The sequence below is a fragment of the Drosophila albomicans genome, chromosome 2L (genome assembly GCF_009650485.2).
Source record: "Drosophila albomicans strain 15112-1751.03 chromosome 2L, ASM965048v2, whole genome shotgun sequence".
Lineage (NCBI taxonomy): Eukaryota > Metazoa > Arthropoda > Insecta > Diptera > Drosophilidae > Drosophila > Drosophila albomicans.
This window is the reverse complement of record NC_047628.2, coordinates 26,089,103-26,110,570: the sequence shown is the minus strand read 5'-3', so window position 1 is coordinate 26,110,570 and position 21,468 is coordinate 26,089,103. Positions and strand designations below refer to the sequence as shown.

The following is a 21,468-nucleotide window of genomic DNA, read 5'->3' as shown; positions in this document are numbered from 1 at the left end:
CCGGACTGAAAAATTTCAAGAATTGGATCCTTAGATGACCCCATATTTTGTTGATGCCAATCGTTAGAGGTGGTCCTTGCGATCCTGGGAATATGAGTCCTTTGACTAGGCGGCAGGATATGGCCGAGATATAGCTTGTTTTTGAAAAACTAACATTCTCACACCCTCAAAGTATGCAACAAAAATTACATTTCTTTAGCGCCAATTTATAATTCGTTTTTTGACTATATCTCGGCCAAATCTTTAAGGATCTGACAAGTTTATACATTTTTGTAATTGACATTTTAAATTAAGTTAAATCTTGTGGACAATTATTTACTCTATATTAAAGAATGTACAAAATTATGTTTCATATAAATACAATATTGTAATTTAAATTAATATAAATTTTCATCATTTTAATTATGCTAATTAAACAGTTTAGAAGCGTATCTTGTTGCGATTGGGACGCTTTACAAGACTCTTCCTAACGTGCACTTTTTTAAGTTTACTGGCAACAGCCGTCGCCTGTTTTTTGCGCTGAGCCTGAGATTTCTGATGAGCACGTTTGCGAAGATAGTAAATCTCGCGAATGAGACTGTGACCCTGATCCTCATCACGCAGAGTGGCGGAGAACTCATTGAAGTAATTGCCAGCAATGGTGAGAGTCTCGTCGATCTTCATGTAGGGGCCATAGAGTGTGGTCATGGGTGGCCAGTAGCCTGCTTTGTAGGAGCCCAGCGGATTGCCAGTGATGACAAAGTTGGTCCACAGATCCACCATGCGGCGAGCCATTGCCTCATCGGGCGGACTGAGACGCTGCACATGCTCCGGATAGGGGAAAAGATAAAGCGCCTCGTCTGTGAGTGAAACGCCTGCCTTGAAAGGACTTTGCATATTCGTTTCCTCGTCCATTTCGCGATAGCGATTGAACTCGCCCGCATAGTCGAAAGAGTAGAGGAATGTGTTGTCCGGATTGTGCTTGTTGTTCATGTTCAGTGCCAACAACACAGGAAGCTTGTGGTTCAGTGTGCCCGCTACCTGTGAAATCAGAAAAGATTGTTACTCTGTCCGACTCTTCGCAATCGCAGTACTCACATCAATTAGCCTGGGTATCAGCATATCGAAAGTGCCATTCTCGAGCAGCTGGCGATTGAAGAAGTCATGTGTGATGAAGCTGGTGAGGAGCATGGTCTTGTCAGTGCCCACAACCTGGCGTATGATGTGATCAATGTAGTTGTAGGTGTTGTACTCGTCATCCGGTATCTTTCCCTCGAAATCGTTCTCCACAATCTCGTTAAGCACACGCGTGCCTGCGTTCTTGGGACAGCCGCCCATGGCCGGATAAGAGAAGTTGGACTCCAGCATCAGATCATAGGGATGCTTGGGCAACACGCCACTCGGTCCACCGATGGTAAACTGTATGCCTCCAGTGTGTCCAATGCCCAGATCAGACTTCTCCAACTGTCAACAAGAAGAGAGTACAGTATTGAGTGTTTAAAGTTCGAGATGTGAGTGGAGTGGAGTGACATTCACTTACCGCATGGTCCATAAAGGCATTCAGCAGCTCCATGGCGCTGAGCTCCATCAGACAATTGTTGAGATCACGCACAGTGACCATTTGGCACTCGGCCTTTTGGGCAATCTCCTGGGCATGCTTGCGAGGATTGTCCTCCAGAAAGATGGGCATGATGGCGGAGCCAGAGTGATAGATCACCTGACTGAACAGACCACGTTGCACCATCGGCGAAAGTGTCAGCAGATGCGCTATGGCTGCTCCACCCACCTGACCCGCAACGGTAACTCGACTTGGATCGCCGCCAAAGTATGTGATGAAGTGCTTGACGAACTGCAGCGCCAGAAAGATATCGAGGAAGCCCGCATTGCCGGGAATCTCATCGGTCTTGGTGGACAGAAAGCCAAAGGGGCCAAGGCGATACTGCGGCGTCACCAGCACTACATCCTTCTCCAGCAGATAGTCTGGCGGTGCCTCAGAGTTGCTGCCCTCGTAGAGATATTCCCCGTGGATGTAGACAAGCACCGGCAATGCGCCAGTGACATTTGGTGTCGTGATTGTCATGGTGAGGCAATCCTCCACGTCAAGCACATCGTCCAGCTTGGTCAGCGAATCCATGGACACCACCGAGGGGCAGCCAATCTTCTCGGCTGTCGCATCCATCACATCCTCCCAGGGCTCTATGGGACGCGGTGGCTGCACAGAGGAGGGAATTGAATTAATGATGCGTCATAAATCAAAAGACTGCAAAGTGATTCGTTTAATGATTTTTAACCTTTTAAAGACTTGTGTTTAAAATGTGTTAACTCAACTATAAACATTGGCCAAAATTGGAAAGAGAAACTCAAGAAATAGAGCAAAACTAAAAGTTAATTTAGTGAACTTCTTGAAATATGAATTCTTTAAAGTGCTTTAAAATGGAAATAAAAATAATAAATCAATCTGAAGACAATGATTAATTTATTATTTTTATTTCCATTTTAAACGAATTGGATCTTATAAATTGGCATTGTTTAGAACTACGATTATTAGGTTATTATTTTTAAATGTGCACTCTTGTTTTAGTTTTAACAGCTATGATATTCACTGATGAAGTTTATAATAAAAAAAAGCTGAGAAAGCTGTTTAACATAATATGAGATTATTTTGAATTTTGCTCTCGTTTCAAAATTCTTGATTATATAATGTATTCTCGATATGTTTTTCTCTATGTTCTTCTAATTTGCTCTGGCTCATTTCATTGCAATAAAGAATTGGTTTTGTTATTTCAATAAAATAATAATAACTTAAAGCTTACCTTGAATCGATATTGTCCCGTTGGCGGCTCGGCGTATCTCATATCCACAAACTGTAGAACTTCTCGATTAGTCCAAGCTGTCTCGATGACTTTGCCCTGAATGGCGCCCAGTTTGGGCAGCTCGACAATTGTGTCCTTCTCCTCATCGTATTGTTTGCCACGCACTCGTGCCTCAACAGCTAAGAGCAAAGCGATAACGATGACGATGACGAAGACTACAGATCCAGATGACATAGATGAGCAGGAGAATGAAGACGACAGCACTCGAATACGCACGAAACTCAACTGAACCTTGGAAGATAATCCGGTTGAGCTTTTTGCCCAGGTCGAACTTGTCCGCGAATGAAAAGAAAGAAAAATAAATAGAAAAAGTTTCACCCCGGTGCGCATAGATCATGAACAGAGACTTGGAGACTCGGAGCCGGGCCTTTAGCATCCATATGTATATGCTAAGAAGAACGCCGAAAAAAAGAATGCCGAAAATGGAATGGCATCACAGACTCGAAGACTCGAAGACTACATAGTGATCCATGCATATAAGAGATGTGAAAAACGGTGTCCCATTGCTTTTAATGGTGTGCAAATAATTAATTATGGAATTCGTTTGCTCCGGTTTTGTTTTTGTTTACGTTGTTTCGGTTTCGGTTGTTGTTGTGGTTGTTGCGGTCTTCTTAAAAGTAAAAGCATCACAAAGTTCCAGCAATTTGCTAATTGTCCGGCAAGAGGTCAATTCCAGCTGAGCCAATCACGAGCTGAACTAATTTGGTCAGCTGATCGTCACATTTGGTAACACACAGCATTAATAGTTGTCGACGTATTCTCGTAAATAGTTTTGTCGGTCTTCTGACGTTTGTCTTTCTCACGACGAAAGTCCAAGCTTCAATTATGCTTTTAAAGCTGCGGGTCAAATGAATTTAAATTTTTAATTAATATTCATCTCGATGGCGGCGGCGGCGGACGGAGATTTGCGGCTACTGGTTTTCGGACTTAGTCTCAATTCGCGCACATCAAAATTAATCACTGCGAGCAGCGGGTGAAAGCATTTACCATTAAATACAAAACCTTAAAACAGGCAGCCGCTATAAACTTTGACAGGTCAACAACCTTTTTGAGCTGAACTCTTAACTCTTCTTGCTATTTATGTATATATGCTTGTATTATCACATACATTATCAATAATTTAACATAAATTTAACCCGTTGATGATAACATAATACTTGGAGAATTCTTTAGAATGCCACCTCCGAATGAATTATTCAAACAATATATTTATACTCGACCCGCAAGAAAGTGTTAAATCACATTTACAAATCAAATCATTAATATGCTCGTATTATTTTGCTGCTCAAATGCCTCACATACGATTTAATTCTCAGTGGCGCATTTGAAATTTTTCACTTCAAACTTTGGTCCTTCAATATTCACGCATCCCGTATTTGTTCCTCCCTTTGGTTCTCCTTATCTCCACATCTTGTGTCGACTTGAACGCGGTTCTCGGTCAACTACAATCGAATCTCAATCGAAATATTAGAGGTTAACTACGCTCGCTAACTTTAGAACACAAACTGTAGCCAATTAATACTTTACACTATTTAACAAATGTGTATTATTCGCTTTAAAGCAATAATTACATAATAGATGTAGATAACATCCTACAATTAGTCACATAGATTCAAAGTTTTCTACAACTTATGGTTGGTTATCTATAAAACAGTTTTATAAATCTCACAGATTCGTATTGAGCTTTGGAGCTATGTATAATCGAACTACTTCAAACGTTACACTTTTGTTACTCAGATGGATGTATATAATTCTATTATCACATCCAAATTAAGATCGTCAATGTTACTATAATAAACTGTTTGAAAGATTGCGATATAAATATTTGGGAAATTTTTAAGATCGCCATCAATAATAAATTATTCAAGAGTCCGCAAGAAAATGTTGACATTTACTATCTACATTTCCATATTGAAACAATTTTCAATAAATTTATTCCTCAAATGCCTCACATATGAAATAATTTTTCGACCGGCAATTCAGATCAATCATTTCAAACCTTGGTCCTTGGATGCCTGCGCATTCCTCACTTGCACTTACCTTTGGTTCTCCTCTTCTCCAATTAAAAAATTCAGCTCTCGATCCAGTGGTGATCGATACGTATTCATCAATTGACAGCTCATTGACGTCAGTCCAGTAGGTGCCCTTTGCATACAATTTCGGAATGATTGCATCCAGTTCCTCTTGATTATTTAGCGTGATCAAATGGCCACCGTGTCGATGGCATGCAAAGACGGATGCAAACCAAGTGAGTTGCAACGCACTCTCAATGTAATAATATCCAGATCCGATCTGAACAAAGGGTTTTCGCAATTCCCTCTTACGCTTTTCAATTGATTTCATTTGATCGCTCAAATTCTTTCTATTTCTTGAAATGCGTTGCGTATTAGCCGACACCCTGAATTTCTGTGTCTTTAACTCTTTATCAATTTTATCCAGTCTGGCACTCGCATTGACAAATTGCATCGTTTCGTATTCGGTCAAACGGTTATACAGTGTGGCAATTGTGTTATGCAAGGGTTTCAGCTCTTTGAAGCAATAGGCATCGCAAGGAGCAGGTGCTCCGACCACAATTCCTTGCTACCGATGGGGGAAAACACGTTTAACCGCTTCTTTAATTTCTGATTACTTATACGTACCGCATAACCGAAGGAAAGCCACAGAGCAAGAATAAGGATGCCTTCCAAATGGAATATCATCTTGTGTCGACTTGAACGCGATTCTTGGTCAACTACAATCGAGTCTCATTCGAGTTATCAAAAGAGAGCTACGCTCGCTAACTTCAGAACACTAACTGTAGACAATTAATATTTTACGCTATTAAACTAAATGTGTATTATTCGCTTTAAAATACTAATAGATGTATATTATTGTATAATCACATACAAAATAAGATCGTCAATGTTATTATAATAAACTGTTTGAAAGATTGCGATATAAATATTTGGGAAATTCTTGTGATCGGCATCATTAATAAATTATTCAAGAGTCCGCAAGAAAATGTTGACAATTACTATCTACATTTTCATATTGAAACAATTTTCAACACAATTATTCCTCAAATGCTTCACATATGAAATAGTTCTTCGTGTAGCAATTGAAATCATTCATTTCAAACGTTGGTCCTCTAATGCCCATGCAATCTTCTTGGTCTCCTCCGTTTGGTTGTCCTTTTTCCCACTTAAGAAATTCAGCTCTCGATCCAGTGGTCATTGATACGTATTGACTAAAATTCAGATCATTGACGTCAGTCCAGTAGGTGCCCTTTGCATACAATTTCGGAATAATTGCATCCAGTTCCTCTTGATTATTAAGCGTGATCAAATGACCACCGTGTCGAACGCATGCGTGGACGGCTGAAAACCAACTGAGTTTGAGCTCACCCTCAATGTAATAATATCCAGATCCGATCTGAACAAAGGGTTTTCGCAATTCCCTCTTAGGCTTTTCAATTGATTTCATTTGATCGCTCAAATTCTTTCTATTTCTCGAAATGCCTTGCGTATTAGCAGACACCCTGAATTTCTGTGTCTTTAACTCTTTATCAATTTTTTCCAGTCTGGCACTCACATTGACCGATTGCATTGTCTCGCATTTGCTCAAACGATGATTAAGTGTGGCAATGTTGTTGTGCAGGGGTTTCAGATCTTTGAAGCAGTAGGCATCGCAAGGAGCAGGTGCTCCGACCACAATTCCTTGCTGCCGAAGGAGGAAAACACGATTAATCAGCTTCTTTAATTTCTGATTACTTATACGCACCACATTATCAAAGGAATGCCACAGAGCAAGAATAAGGATGCCTTCGAAAGTCAATATCATCCTATATCGACTTAAACCGGTTCTCGGTCAACTACAATCGAATGTCAATCGAAATATTAGAAGTTAACTTCGCTCGCTAACTTCAGAACACAAACTGTAGCCAATTAAACTAAATGTGCATTATATTCGCTTTAAAATAATAATTACATAATAAATTTACATAAGATCCAACAATTAGTCACATTGACTCAAAGTTTTCTATAATTTATGGTTGCATGCTTATAAGACATTTTTATAAATCTCACAGATTCGTATTGAGCTTTGGCATAACTCCATATATAATCGAACTACTTCAAACTTTTGTTACTCAGATAAATCTATACTTGTATAATTGTATTATCACATACAAATTAAAAACGTCGATGTTACTATAATAAACTGTTTGAAAGATTGCGATATAAATATATTACTATTTACATTTCCAAAATGAAACAATTTTCAAGACTTTTATTCCTCAAATGCCTCACATATGAAATAGTTCTCTGTCCTGCACGTGTAATCATGCATTTCATATTTTGGTGAAACGATGCACACGCATTCCTCTTTTACTCCTCCGTCTGGTTGTCCTTTTGCCCACTTAAGAAATTCAGCTCTCGATCCAGTAATGATCGATACGAAGTCATTAACTGCCAGATCATTGACGTCAATCCAGTAGCGGTCCCTTGTCAGTTTCGGAATGATTGCATCCAGTTCCTCTTGATTATTTAGCGTGATCAAATGGCCACCGAATCGAAAGCATGTGCGGACGGCTTCGAACCAACTCATTATGGTCCCATCTTCAATGTAATAATATCCAGATCCGATCTGAACAAAGGGTTTTCGCAATTCCCTCTTACGCTTTTCAATTGATTTCATTTGATCACTCAAATTCTTTCTATTTCTCGAAATGCGTTGCGTATTAGCCGACAACCTTAGTTTGTGTGTCTTTAACTCTTTATCAATTTTATCCAGTCTGGCACTCGCATTGACCGATTGCTTTGTCCCGCATTCGCTCAAACGGTTATTCAGTATCGCAATAGTGTTGTGCAATGGTTTCAGCTCGTTGAAGCAATAGGCATCGCAAGGAGCAGGTGCTCCGACCACAATTCCTTGCTGCCGAAGGAGGAAAACACGTTTAATCAGCTTCTTTAATTTCTGATTACTTATACGCACCGCATTACCGAAGGAAAGCCACAGAGCAAGAATAAGGATGCCTTCCAAATGGAATATCATCTTGTGTCGACTTGAACGCGATTCTTGGTCAACTACAATCGAGTCTCATTCGAGTTATCAAAAGAGAGCTACGCTCGCTAACTTCAGAACACTAACTGTAGACAATTAATATTTTACGCTATTTAACTAAATGTGTATTATTCGCTTTAAAATAATAATATATGTATTATATTGTATAATCACATACAAAATAAGATCGTCAATGTTATTATAATAAACTGTTTGAAAGATTGCGATATAAATATTTGGGAAATTCTTAAGATCGCCATCAATAATAAATTATTCAAGAGTCCGCAAGAAAATGTTGACAATTACTATCTACATTTCCATATTGAAACAATTTTCAACATATTTATTCCTCATATGCCTCACATATGAAAAAATTTTTCGTCCTGCATGGGTAATCATGCATTTCATATTTTGGTGAAACGATGCTCACGCATTCCTCTTTTGATCCTCCGTTTGGTTCTCCTTTTGCCCACTTAAGAAATTCAGCTTTCAATCCAGTGGTGATCGATACGAGTTCATCTACTGACAGATTATTGACGTCAGTCCAGTACATGTTCTTTGTCAGTCTCGGAATGATTGCATCTAGTTCCTCTTGATTATTTAGCGTGATCAAGTGGCTACCGTATCGAAGGCATGCGCGGACGGCTCCAAACCAAGTCATTGTGGTCTCATCTTCAATGTAATAATATCCAGATCCGATCTGAACAAAGGGTTTTCGCAATTTCCTCTTATACTTTTCAATTAATTTCCCTTGATCACTCAAATTCTTTCTATTTCTCGAAATGCCTTGCGTATTAGCCAACAACCTTACTTTGTGTGTCTTTAACTCTTTATCAATTTTATCCAGTCTGGCACTCGCATTGACCGATTGCATTGTCTCGCATTCGCTCAAACGATGATTAAGTGTGGCAATGGTGTTGTGCAGGGGTATCAGCTCGTTGAAACAGTAGGCATCGCAAGGAGCAGGTGCTCCGACCACAATTCTATGCTGCCGAAGGAGGAAAACACGTTTAATCAGCTTCTTAAATTTCTGATTACTTATACGCACTGCATTATCAATGGAATGCCACAGAGCAAGAATAAGGATGCCTTCGAAAATCAATATCATCTTGTGTCGACTTGAACGCGGTTCTCGGTCAACTACAGTCGAATCTCATTCAAGTTATCAAAAGAGAACTACGCTCGCTAACTTCACAACACTAACTGTAGACAATTAATATTTAACACTATTTAACTAAATGTTTTTTATACGCTTTAAAACAATAATTACATAATAGATATAGATAACATTCAACAATTAGTCACATAGACTTAAAGTTTTCTACAACTTATGGTTGCTTATCTATAAAACAGTTTTATAAATCTCACAGATTCGTATTGAGCTTTGGAGCTATGTATAATCGAACTACTTCAAACGTTACACTTTTGTTACTCAGATGGATGTATATAATTCTATTATCACATCCAAATTAAGATCGTCAATGTTACTATAATAAACTGTTTGAAAGATTGCGATATAAATATTTGGGAAATTCTTAAGATCGCCATCAATAATAAATTATTCAAAAGTCCGCAAGAAAATGTTGACAATTACTATCTACATTTCTAAATTGAAACCATTTTCAATAAATTTATTCCTCAAATGCCTCACATATGAAATAGTTCTTCGCGTCGCAATTGAGATCATTCATTGCAAACGTTGGTCCTTCGATGTCTGCGCATTCCTCTTTTGCTCCTCCGTTTGGTTCTCCTTTTGCCCACTTAAGAAATTCAGCTCTCGATCCAGTGGTGATCGATACGAATTCATCAACTGTCAGATCATTGACGTCAATCCAGTATTTGCCCTTTGCATACAGTTTCGGAATGATTGCATCCAGTTCCTCTTGATTATTTAGCGTGATCAAATGGCCACCGTGTCGATGGCATGCGTGGACGGCTGAAAACCAAGTGAGTTTCATCGCACTCTCAATGTAATAATATCCAGATCCGATCTGAACAAAGGGTTTTCGCAATTCTCTCTTACGCTTTTCAAATGATTTCACTTGATCGCTCAAATTCTTTATATTTCTCGAAATGCGTTGCGTATTAGCCGACATCCTTAATTTCTTTAACTCTTTATCAATTTTATCCAGTCTGGCACTCGCATTGACAGATTGCATTGTCTGGCATTCGCTCAAACGATGATTAAGTGTGGCAATGTTGTTGTGCAGGGGTTTCAACTCGTTGAAGCAGTAGGCATCGCATGGTGCAGGTGCTCCGACCACAATTCCTTGCTGCCGAAGGAGGAAAACACGTTTAATCAGCTTCTTTAATTTCTGATTACTTATACGCACCACATAATCAAAGGAATGCCACAGAGCAAGAATAAGAATGCCTTCCAAATGGAATATCATCTTGTGTCGACTTGAACGCGATTCTTGGTCAACTACAATCGAATCTCAAGCGAGTTATCAAAAGAGAGCTACGCTCGCTAACTTCAGAACACAAACTGTAGACAATTAAAATTTTACACTTATTAACTACATAGATGTGCATTATATCCGCTTTAAAGTAATAATTATATAATAGATTTACATAACATCCTACAATTAGTAACATTGAATCATTAATTCAAACTTTTTTATAACTTATGATTGAATGTATATTAAAAATTTTTATAAATCTCACAAATTCATTTTTAACTTTGGAGCTATGTATAATCAAAGAAAGTATTTCAAACGTAACATTTTTGATATTCAGATATAACGATATAATTGTAATATCACATACAATAAACTGTTCGAAAGATTCCTATTTATGTAAATATTTAGGAAACTTTTAATCACGAACTCCAAGAAATTATTACTATTAACACATTTATTTCGTATTTATTTTGTACACTCGCACATATTTGTATTATTCCTCAAAAGCCTCACAAATGAAATTCATCTTCGTAGAGCATTTAAAATCATTCATTCTAAAATTGTATCCACCGATGCTCACACAATTCTCAATTCCTCCTCCGTTATTTGGCTCCCACATTCCCCAGTTAAGAAATTCAGCTCCGAAACCAGTGGTGATCGATAGGAATTCATTCTCTTTGTTGAGATCATTGATGTCAGTCCAATATGTACCATATTTTTGTAGTCTCGGAATGAGTGCATCCAGCTCCTCTTTATTATTCAGCCTGAGCAAATGTCCACCGTATCGAAGGCATGCGTGGACGGCTCCAAACCAATTAAGTTTCGTTGTATGTTCAATATAATAATATCCGGATCCGATTTGAATAAAGGGTTGTCGCAATTCCCTCTTACGCTTTTCAATTAATTTGCCTTGGTCCCTCAAATTCTCTCTATTTTTGAAAATCTCATGCGAATTAGACAATATCGTGAATTTCTGTTGCTTTAACTCTTCATCAATTCTATTCACTCTGGCGCTGGCATTGATGGAGTGCTTTGACTCGCATACTCTCAAATGATTATTCAGTGTGGCTATGGTGGAGGTCAAGGGCTTTAACTGTCTCAAGCAGAAGGCTTCGCATGTCATAGGTTGGACCATAATAGCTTGCTGCCAAAGGACGAAAAAAGTACGTTTAAGCAGCTGCATTAATTTCTTATTATATACGCACCGCATAGCCAAAGGAATGCAACAGAACAGGAAAAAGGAAAAGTAATATCATCTTGTACCAACTTTTGCGGAGTTATTGCTTATAACGAAGCTTGTCAATAGTTGAGCTCAACTGGAGGCGGATCTCAGTCGAAATATCTTAAGTTAGCTACGCTCACTAAGCACAACTAAATTAAATCTGTATTCTATCCGTTTTTACACAGTGATAAAAGCTAAGAATTCTGCATTTCATTATAATTTCACACAGGAAAAGAACGGAGTGTAACAAATTTAGTTTACCCTATAACAAATTGTAAATATAAACCAATGAATATATACAATATGTACATATATTGATTTAAAGTATTGAAGAAGTTTTTCTAAGTTGTTCCTTTTTTATACCCGCTACCCAAAGGGTAGAAGGGTATTATAACTTTGTACTTTATTCTTGATCAGCGTCAACAGGCGATCGTCTCTAGCCATGTCCGTCTGTGTGTCTGTCCGTCTGTCCGTATGAAACACTGGATCTCAGAGACTATAAGAGATAGAGCTATAATTTTTTTTCGGCAGCATTTGTTATGTTTGCACGCAGATGAAGTTTGTTTCAAATTTTTGCCACGCCCACTTCCGCCCCCGAAAATCTAAAAAAATAATAACAAGCGCAATTTTATAGCTAGAGTTGCGAATTTTAGTATATACAATAACTATAGTAGTTATGATTCCTGAAAATTTGGTTGCGATCAGATAAAAATTGTCGAAGTTATTAAAGAAATACTTTTGTATGGGCAAAAACGCCAACTTACTAGGGGTTTTAGTTGCCTTGGACGACAATCTGGTATATTATGCCGTATAATTGGTATATTTTTAGTATTTTTGGTATATTTTGAAAATAATACCGCAATATTTTGCCTTTATTAAAAATGCGTAGCGGGTATCTCACAGTCGAGCACACTCGACTGTAACTTTCTTACTTGTTTAGTTTTGTTATGATTCATATTAAATTATAAACATTTGCTTCGTAATACCATAAAAAATTTGTTTGTTCACATATAATTCGATATCAATACGATAACGCAAAAAATGAATTTATTACTAATCTGTAAGATGTGTTGTTTTATAACATCACATTGAATCAATATCTGAAGTTTATTTACTTGAATGTAATCTGAACATTTTAATAAATTATTTATAATTGCACACCAATTGAAATATTTCATACACATTACGTTGGCCCACTTTTGATAATACAATAAACTGCTCGAAAGACTACGATATAAATACTTGAGAAATTTTTAAAAACTTGACTTTCAATTAATAATTCAAGAGTCCGCAAGAAAGTGTTAAGTCCTGATAAGAAATCAATTCATAACTATTATGCTATTTCCATATTGTAATAATTCATAAGACATTTATTTATTTTTTATTTTGTACACTCGCATATTATGTATTGTTTTATTCCTCAAATGACTCACAGATGAAATACGTCTCTGCGCCGCATTTAAAGTCATTCATTTGAAAACCTGCTCCAAACATATTCACGCAATGCTCCAATTGCTGTGCATTATTCGGTTCCCCAGTTCTCCAGTTGAGAAACTCTGCCCCCAGGCCCGTTGTCATCGAAAGGAATTCATTCTCATGGCTGAGGTCATTGATGTCAATCCAATAAGAGTAATCTTTATGCAGTTTCGGAATGAGTGCATCCAGTTCCTCGCGATTGTTCAGCTCAAGCAAATGTCCACCGTATCGATGGCATGTGTGGACGGCTGCAAACCAACTGAGTTTCATCGTATTCTCGATGTAATAATATCCAGATCCGATCTTCTCAAAGGGTTTTCGCAATTCCCGCTTATACTTTTCAATTGACTTCATTTGGTCCGTCAAATTCTGTTTATTTTCCTGAATAGCTGCTGCATTTGTCGCTTGAATTGCTTGCTGTGCCAGCAACTGTTGCTCAATTTTATCCAGTCTGTCGCTGGCATTGACCGATTTCATTGCTCCGCATTCTTCCCACCGATTTTGCATTATGGATATGTGCTCCAACATGGGCTTCAACACATTGAAGCAATAGCTATCGCATGGGTTTACCTTGATCACCAGCTGATCGTCTGCATTTTGCTGAACGAATGAAGTGTTCGTTTAAGCAGCTGCACGAATAACTAATTACGTATACGCACCGTGTGTCCAAAGGAGTGCAAAAGAGCGAGCACAACGATGGCTCTCAAAAGGAATAACATTTTTGAACCGACTTAAGTCAAAGCTTCTCAATAACTGAGCTCGACTCTCAGCGAATTCAAGTCGAAACATGATTAATTCACTACAGCGAAAACTCAAAAACACAAACCGTTTGTAACTTGCGACGATAGTAAGCTAATTCACAATAATATTTAGACTGTATACTTATGCATACTCTATGCAAATTTGGGTATATAAGAATTTATATATATATTATACATTTACTGCAATGTATATAAAAATAAATACATTTTTGTCTATTAGATCTGCAAAAAATGCACATATACTTTTAGTATATACGAATTCCGTAAATTGCCAACTTTATTGTAAAGTTCTGCATTGATTAAAATAGTTTAGACGTTACAAATCTCTTTGTAAAATAAAAGTACCCACGAAATAAAATAATTTAGTATTTATCAGAAATAAACTGCACAGCACACATATTAAAAGAAACTCGTACTTACTTCCGTTCTCTGGCGCTGATAAAAAATGCTACATTTATTACGAGTGATGTGGCTTTGCGAACAGTCCAGATTTTAATTGGGAATCCACAAAAAGCGCTCTCCATATTTTCATTTCTCACTTCACTGTTGGACACTTAATACCTTGGCAGGTTTGTAGTTGCGTCGTTTGGCAATGAATACCAAATTCTGACCACGCGCCTCGTTATCAGCTGCCTCCTCCTCCTCATCTTCTTGCTCGTCATCCTCCTCTTCCTCTTCTACGTTCAGTTTAGAGGGATTCTTCTCTCGCCTATCGAAAGCATCGCGCAGCACAGCCTCTAGTTCGTAGTAATCATCATTGATGAGGCTGTAACCCTGCTTCACCTCCTGCACAGCAATGCTGTACTCATCAAGATAGTTCTCCCCGAAGGTGACAGTGCGTCCGATGTGCATGTAGGGACCAGTCTCGTCACTCAACGATGGCCAAGCGGGCACTCCCTCGGCCCTAGGGATGCCATCGGCTGCAAAGGAGGTCCAGAGGGCGACCAATCGCTTGGCAATCTTCACATCGCGATTGGCATTGATCATGTGAACGCGTGGCCAGGGGAAGAGATAGAGATTCTCATCGGTGAGACTGACGCCCATGTCGAAGGGCACATCGACAGCCTCATCATCGCTGGTGGCATACCGATTCAACTCTCCTTCGTAGTCGAAAGTGTAGAGGAAGGTGTTGTTCGGCAGCTTCTTGGCATTCGCTTGCAGCACAAGCAACACGGGATTCTTTAGAGCAATCGTGCTACAGAGCTGAGAAATAATGAAGAACATATTATATTAATATTGATATATCTAATTCAATTTCAAAGCACACTCACATCGATCAGTCCAGGTGTCAGGCGCTTGAAGCTGCCGTTCTTGATGTCCGCCTCGCTGAAGATGTATTCCTCGGCAAACTCCCGCCAAGAGCCGGTGGGATCGTCTCCGTTGATCTGCTCGATGATTGTATCAATGTATTTGGCTCCCGTCATTTTGGCATTCGAGGTGCTCTCGTTCAAGTTTTCCACAAATATGTCTGCAATGAGAAGTTAGAATATGATAATGAGTATAATAGGAAATACATCAGTTAATCCCGCACATCTTTTAGTTGATGCTCTCAAAGATTGATGCATAAACTATAATGAGAAACCTAGATATTAAATAATTAGAAACTCTTTCCCAAGTTAAGCTTAATTTATAATTGAGTTTAACTTCCCAATAATTAAAATAATAAGTTATATTTTCTAGCTATCTGCGCATGACATGCATATTAGTTTGACCCACTTTTGACCCGCCGAAGACTTAATTGATTTAAAACTGGTTTAAGCTCTGTTCTGAATACAATGGAAACCTGTTTCAATAATTCTTTTCCAGCTTATTTTGCAACGTCCATAGATGGTGTATATGATTATAAATTCGTAGATATTTCGGTTCATTTCGGCATCTCATTTCTTTCTTGTTTTAAGTCTTTCATTGCTACGTCCCTAGATAGTTAAAGTGGTTAATTCCGAAATATTTCTTTTGATTTTAGCTTTTAATCGCTGTCGTCTGTTTTCTTCCGCTTCTTTTCGTATTTTTGCTAGCTTAAATATTCCTTCTTTTCTTTTCCCTATACGGAGACTATAATTATGTATTCCTAGTAATCGTTCCCTTCTTTTTGCATTCTTCCATTCTTTTTCGCATTCCCAACTGGTCTGTTCTACTCTACTCTCAACGATAGTTTTCCCTTGACGTCTCTAAAATTTTCTTCCCCCCTTCCCAGTCTTACCTCTCATCATGAAGGTGCCGCCGTGCTTGACGCTGCCGCCCAATGTGGGATATGCCTTGAAGTTCTCCGCAGCAAGCAAACGTCCCGGATGCTCGGGTAGAATTCCTGAGGGTCCGCCAATGACCAATTGAATGCCACCGTAGGCGCCAGCACTGAGAGATGGCTTATTCTCGCCATGCACACTGAAGGCAGCCAGCAACATGGTGGCATTCATGCGATTGAAGCATCTGTGCAGAGAATCTGTTTTAGTCAGACTCTTGCAACCAGCTATGCGAGCAATTTCCTTGGTGGATGCCAAAGGAGAGTCCGTAATAAAAGCGGGCGACAGCGCTGTGCCCGACTGATAGATGACGCGATGGAAGAGATCCATGGGCACAGCCGGACTCAAGGTGAGTACATTAATGAGAGCAGCACCGCCCACTTGGCCAAAGAGTGTTACACGCTCCGGATCACCGCCAAAGGCAGAAATGTGCTCCTGAATCCATTTGAGGGCGAGTATCAGATCAGTAACTGCGGCATTGCCGGGCATTTCCTCGCTGAGCGTGGAGAGGAAGCCAAAGGGACCCAGACGATAACGAACCGAAACCAGGACCACATCGTGCTCCAGAAGATAGCCAGGAGCGGCCTCCACGCTGTCGCCGTCATAGAAGAAGTCACCGTGCACATAGACCATCACAGGAGCATTGCCCTCCAGCTAAGGGATGAGTAATTAGTTAAAGCAAGTTTATAGGAGAATAAGAGCAAAGCACATACCGATTTGGTGTTGACTGTGAGACGCAGACAATCCTCGATATCGACACCATTCTCCTCAAGGCTGGCGAACTTCACCAGGTTCTGAATGGAGGGGCAACCAATGTGATGTTTGTGCGCCTGCAGAATGCCCTTCCAAGGAGCAATAGCCTCAGCTGCCTGTAGGAAATTGAATTAGTTACAGTTTAAATTAACTGCTCTTTACTCACCTTGAAACGCTCGGCTTTGCCGTAGGGAATATCGAAGAACTGCATGATGCTTTTGCCAGTCCAGTCTGTTAACGCAGTGCGTCCTCGAATCTTGCCCAAAGTTGGCAACGTAGTTGTGAACACCTTGCTGTTGGCATTAGCATTTAAATTGGGTTTATTCTGCTGCGTCTGTGGTTTGGGTCTCTGCTGCTTCTGTGGTCGATTTCCCTGTTGTTGAATGGGACGTCTGTTGGGATTGAAACCCGGCTTGGGTCTCTGTGGTTTATTGTTCTTATTCTTGTTGTTGTTGTTGTTCTGGGCAGATGCACTGCTAATGAAAGCGAGTGCTAGAAATGCTACCAAGAGCAGCAGCAGGACACTGCGAAGTTTTGCCATTTCGTGTGTATGTTTTTCACCCGTTCCAGACGCCTGTCCAAGCTCAACTGTTCATCAACATCGGCATCTGGTCACCACGAAAACTTTCTTCTCGATATCTTTTGGCATAATTAAGTGTCTCTCGATCAATGGCAACAACTGCCGTCGGTTCTACTTTAGACGAGTGCTCTTCTCCTCCTAGGAAATGGGGTCAAGTTGCCTCAAGTTCTTCGTCTCAATCGAACACAATCCAATTCGCCAACCAATATTTTGATTATGAATATTAATAGCAACAGCATCAAAAGATCTCGCCCTAAGGGGCGTAACTTGAGAGAAGCTGCTTGCATGAATTATGCTTGATTTCGAAAGTAAAACACAGTCGCCAACCTACTTCTTGACCCCTTTCTGGGTAATATGTCAATATATGCAAAATCTGCATATCTACTATCGGCTAATAGGCGACTAATATTGCTTATTAATCAAACGACTTAGGTCTATTGGATTTACAGACTACTATAAAAGAGATATCTATCTTTTAATGAATCGAATCGGTGTTTAAACTGCTATTAATCAAACAGAATGTAAATTTGGGCACTGTCACAGACTGCCGCATACTCTTACATTCATTGTAACTATGTGGTTTAAGTTGGGTTTGAAGAAACATGGAAAAGAATTCAGAATATATTCTTTGATTACCTACACTAGTAGTAATCTAAAAAGGCTTAAATCAAAGATCATTAAGATGATATTTTTAGACTATGTACTTTTACACTTCTATTAGATAGGCAATTAAATAAAGACACTCTCGAAGAACAGAAATATAACATTCCGCACAATATAGGAAAATTGACAACAAAAGATCTTATAATATAAAATAAGTTCACAATTTGAAGTTGTATTACATTCGTTAATACTTTAATCATAAGTTAAACAATCAATTAAATTATAAGTATTCATTAAAATGCATTAGTCTAGATCCATATATGTATTTGTGAGTGGTTGTATGTGTGTGTTTACGATGATTTTCACTAGCTTAAAAACGCACAATTAACAATTGCATAGAAATGCGCAGAATTATTTCTGTTGCTTGAGCTGAGTCCAACAACAACAATTCAAGTCTCATTGCCAAGTTAATTTGAGAACATTTCACTGAATTCTTTTTCTAGTCATTTGTTGTTGGCAATGCAGATGAGCAGCAGCAGCGGCAACGGCGACGGCGGCAGAGACAACGGCAGCGGCTGAGGCAGAAGATCAATATGTATGCGATATTTTGTATATGAAAAAGTACACCTGACACTGTGTGTGCGTGCAGAAGAGTGTGTCTGTGTGTGTGGTGATGCGAGCGTGCTTATGCGTGTGTGGGCGTCGCGCCCCCTTCTCGCCATCTCCATCTCCCCCTCGCTCCATCTCTTCCATTTATATGTAATACAAGCGCACAACCGATTTTGTGATGAGTGTTTCGTTGTCATAGAAACTGGTTTGAATTGTCACATTGCCATTTAAGACTTTTGCTGGCATCATTTGCGATTCGGGCGCCGCCTCAATGGTGCTCTGCCAGGTGTTTGTCGTATTCGGGCCCACAAAGCCCATCTCGAAGAACCATTCCTCCATGATGCGGCCCTTGAAAAGAACTTTCTGATCCAGTCGAAAGTTGTCCATGGCCTCAATGGTGCTGAAATTGATTTCTCGTGACACGGCTCGCATATCGAGAATTTTGACTGGCACTCGTGCCTCGTGCTCCACATCGGGGGCGGAGAAGTCCTTGTTCTCCTGCCAGATCACTTTGCCGGTGTCCGCATCGCGCAATATCATGTAGTTGATTTGGAAACCCTTTTGGATTTTCTCGCCGGCGCTGAGGTCATCGGAGCCCATATTAACTAAGCCACTAATTGTGTCACAACCAAAGGGAGATGCTTCTCCTATGCGTATTTAGTTCTTTCGCCTTGCACTTTGCTTTTCGACAGCTCCAGATTATATTTTTGGAAATAAATCAATGTTTATTTTTAATACAAAAATATGTATGTGAACTGTGTCAGCCAAGCAGCTGTGCCAGCCAGCGTGACCGTGTGTAGAATGAGTGTGCACGTTTTGGTATTTCCGTAAATGGTCAGTCTATTTGGCTGAAAAAAAAACAGTGTTGGAAAGCGTACATTATCACTGTCATTATCAAACTCTGCTGCTGTCTGAATCAGCTGTTCAGCTGTTTGATTTTGTCACGAAAACATTCCAAAAATGATTATTTTTGGCGTTTATATAGTCAGTAAATCGGGTGGCCTGATATTCAATCTGGACAATAATGTACCTCGCATAGAGCACGAAAAGACCTTCACATACCCGCTCGACTTGGTCCTCGACTACGATCCAAAGAAAGTTTCTGTGGTATTCAATCGCAAAGACGGCATCAATAGTAGGCGTTTCCTTTTCTTATTGAATCCTCTTCCAATTTGGATTTATACCAATTTTATATTTCCAGTTGGTCATGTGCTAGTCGCTGTCAATGGCATGCCCGTTAACGGTGGCACATTGGAGGACGGCCGGGATGTGAAAACAACGCTTGAGTCCGCCGAGAATTTCCCCATAAACCTCAAGTTCAGTCGCCCCAAAATGACGACAAATGAGAAAATCTTTCTCGCCAGTATGTTCTATCCGCTCTTCGCCATTGCCAGCCAACTCAGCCCGGAGCCCAAGAGTTCAGGCATCGAGATACTTGAGGCGGACACCTTCACACTGCATTGCTTTCAAACGCTGACGGGCGTCAAGTTTATTGTGATCTCCGAGACGGGACTCAACGGCATGGATCTCTTGCTGAGGAAAGTCTACGAGTTATACTCGGATTACGTACTCAAGAATCCCTTCTATTCCCTCGAGATGCCCATTCGCTGCGAACTGTTCGATAATAAGCTGCAGGAGCTGCTGTCGCAGGTCGAGAAGACGGGGATTAACAATATTGATAAATAAAACTAATTGTACTTTGTTAAATATTTAATTTATTCGCTAATTGTAGTACATCAATAGAGTATGTGTGCTTGGCACACATAATACATCAGGGTCTCGCAGTTTTCCGTATTTAAGTATCCCTTGGACATTTTCACACACTTGTCCGTGTCGATGTCCGAATGACATTCATTCCATCTATTGTAGGGCATCGGCTCTCCAGTCGTGATGGATAGAAAAGGTTTTGACAGACTGTTTGAGGATGTCCAGAGGCTGTCCGATGGATATAAAACAGCTAACAAATCCATTTCCGTTTTGCTCTCAATGTTCAACAAGTATCCGCCCATCTTACGGCAGTTGTTGACTGCTTTATACCAATTGACCTTCTCCTTGGACTCAACGTAATAGAGTTTCTTGCCAATTTGGAGATTGAACTTGCCTCATGAAGCAACACATTTTGAAGAATCGCTCAATTAAGTAAAAGTTTGAGCTGTAAACATTTCTAGTTTATTCGACAAGACTTTGAATCTTCTTTGGCTTACTCACGTATTTCCATCGACATGGACAGATGACACAATTGAAGGCAGAAGAAAAGGAAAACTAGTTTCGGACTCATTTAACAATATAGATAAATAAACAGAACTGACGACTTTTTCGGAAAGTCTTCAGCATTTATTCTAAAATTTTGCACTCGATTGAAATTATCGGAGAATTCTGTTGTATTAGAAATGTCTATATTTCTATCATAAATCAATTTTAGTGTTCTAATACCGACAAGGTATGTTCTTATCGGTAGCAACTTATTAACGTATTTTTTCCACTGTTTGATGTTATGTCATGTGTCAAAAGCTCTAAAAATTATTCGAATTTGTTAATGACTTCTAAAGGTGTTTCTAAAGGTAAAACTAAAATTAATGAATGACATAGACGACCATTTTAGTCTAATCAATTATATTATTGTCTTAAATACTGTATTTTTTAGTACAGTAAAAAAAAAACATATTGAGAGTTGATAATAATTTCAATTTCAATATTTGTGAAGAAAGAAAACCTATAGCATATAATTATATTTCACATATGATATAATTATCCAACTTTCTACATAAATCACAAAACGTTTTAAATATTTCAAGTTCATTTGTTAAAGATTAATATAAATAATATAAGAAGAAAAAGAATCACGCAAAGGAACGATTTTATAATATATTATATATACCATAGTACAACAATGTTTGGTCTAGACTCTAAGTTCTATACTAAACTAAATA

General features: G+C 39.1%; 7 protein-coding genes across 14 annotated transcripts; 1 reads left to right on the top strand and 6 right to left on the bottom strand.

Annotated features, from left to right (window-relative positions):
- Positions 1 to 315: 315 nt before the first annotated feature.
- LOC117564594 (glutactin) lies at positions 316 to 14,292 on the bottom strand. Of its 8 annotated transcripts, XM_034243447.2 has the most exons (6): positions 5,492 to 5,603; positions 4,155 to 5,432; positions 2,793 to 3,123; positions 1,520 to 2,191; positions 1,078 to 1,443; positions 319 to 1,020 (listed from the first exon to the last, which is right to left on the bottom strand). In XM_034243447.2, exons 3-6 carry the CDS (start codon positions 3,024 to 3,026, stop codon positions 421 to 423), a joined length of 1,872 nt encoding a protein of 623 aa, XP_034099338.1. In that variant the 5' UTR covers positions 3,027 to 3,123; positions 4,155 to 5,432; positions 5,492 to 5,603; the 3' UTR covers positions 319 to 420. The 8 variants fall into 8 exon arrangements, with proteins under 8 accessions (XP_051857963.1, XP_034099338.1, XP_051857964.1 ...); XM_052002003.1 differs by lacking the exons at positions 4,155 to 5,432; positions 5,492 to 5,603 and adding an exon at positions 14,174 to 14,292 and having other exon boundaries at positions 316 to 1,020; XM_052002004.1 differs by lacking the exon at positions 5,492 to 5,603 and adding an exon at positions 10,226 to 10,335 and having other exon boundaries at positions 2,793 to 5,432.
- LOC117564596 (accessory gland protein Acp29AB-like) lies at positions 8,203 to 9,079 on the bottom strand. Its single transcript, XM_034243450.2, has 2 exons — positions 8,941 to 9,079; positions 8,203 to 8,880 (listed from the first exon to the last, which is right to left on the bottom strand). The coding sequence occupies exons 1-2, from the start codon at positions 8,998 to 9,000 to the stop codon at positions 8,236 to 8,238; spliced, it is 705 nt and encodes a 234-aa protein (XP_034099341.2). The 5' UTR covers positions 9,001 to 9,079; the 3' UTR covers positions 8,203 to 8,235.
- Positions 10,731 to 11,626, bottom strand: LOC117564343 (C-type lectin 37Db-like). Its single transcript, XM_034243053.2, has 2 exons — positions 11,500 to 11,626; positions 10,731 to 11,438 (listed from the first exon to the last, which is right to left on the bottom strand). The coding sequence occupies exons 1-2, from the start codon at positions 11,548 to 11,550 to the stop codon at positions 10,788 to 10,790; spliced, it is 702 nt and encodes a 233-aa protein (XP_034098944.1). The 5' UTR covers positions 11,551 to 11,626; the 3' UTR covers positions 10,731 to 10,787.
- Positions 12,858 to 13,770, bottom strand: LOC117564332 (accessory gland protein Acp29AB-like). The gene is made up of 2 exons (XM_034243037.2): positions 13,652 to 13,770; positions 12,858 to 13,592 (listed from the first exon to the last, which is right to left on the bottom strand). The coding sequence occupies exons 1-2, from the start codon at positions 13,709 to 13,711 to the stop codon at positions 12,930 to 12,932; spliced, it is 723 nt and encodes a 240-aa protein (XP_034098928.1). The 5' UTR covers positions 13,712 to 13,770; the 3' UTR covers positions 12,858 to 12,929.
- A 1-nt stretch (position 14,293) lies between the features above and the next one.
- LOC117564527 (glutactin) lies at positions 14,294 to 17,777 on the bottom strand. Its single transcript, XM_034243348.2, has 5 exons — positions 16,913 to 17,777; positions 16,707 to 16,862; positions 15,954 to 16,647; positions 15,025 to 15,221; positions 14,294 to 14,956 (listed from the first exon to the last, which is right to left on the bottom strand). Exons 1-5 carry the CDS (start codon positions 17,285 to 17,287, stop codon positions 14,294 to 14,296), a joined length of 2,085 nt encoding a protein of 694 aa, XP_034099239.1. The 5' UTR covers positions 17,288 to 17,777.
- A 382-nt stretch (positions 17,778 to 18,159) lies between these two features.
- On the bottom strand, positions 18,160 to 19,342 carry LOC117565917 (probable cGMP 3',5'-cyclic phosphodiesterase subunit delta). The gene has a single exon (XM_034245285.2). It carries the CDS (start codon positions 19,136 to 19,138, stop codon positions 18,683 to 18,685), a length of 456 nt encoding a protein of 151 aa, XP_034101176.1. The 5' UTR covers positions 19,139 to 19,342; the 3' UTR covers positions 18,160 to 18,682.
- A 101-nt stretch (positions 19,343 to 19,443) lies between these two features.
- On the top strand, positions 19,444 to 20,247 carry LOC117565915 (trafficking protein particle complex subunit 4). Its single transcript, XM_034245283.2, has 2 exons — positions 19,444 to 19,673; positions 19,740 to 20,247. Exons 1-2 carry the CDS (start codon positions 19,499 to 19,501, stop codon positions 20,222 to 20,224), a joined length of 660 nt encoding a protein of 219 aa, XP_034101174.1. The 5' UTR covers positions 19,444 to 19,498; the 3' UTR covers positions 20,225 to 20,247.
- The last annotated feature ends 1,221 nt before the right edge of the window (positions 20,248 to 21,468 follow it).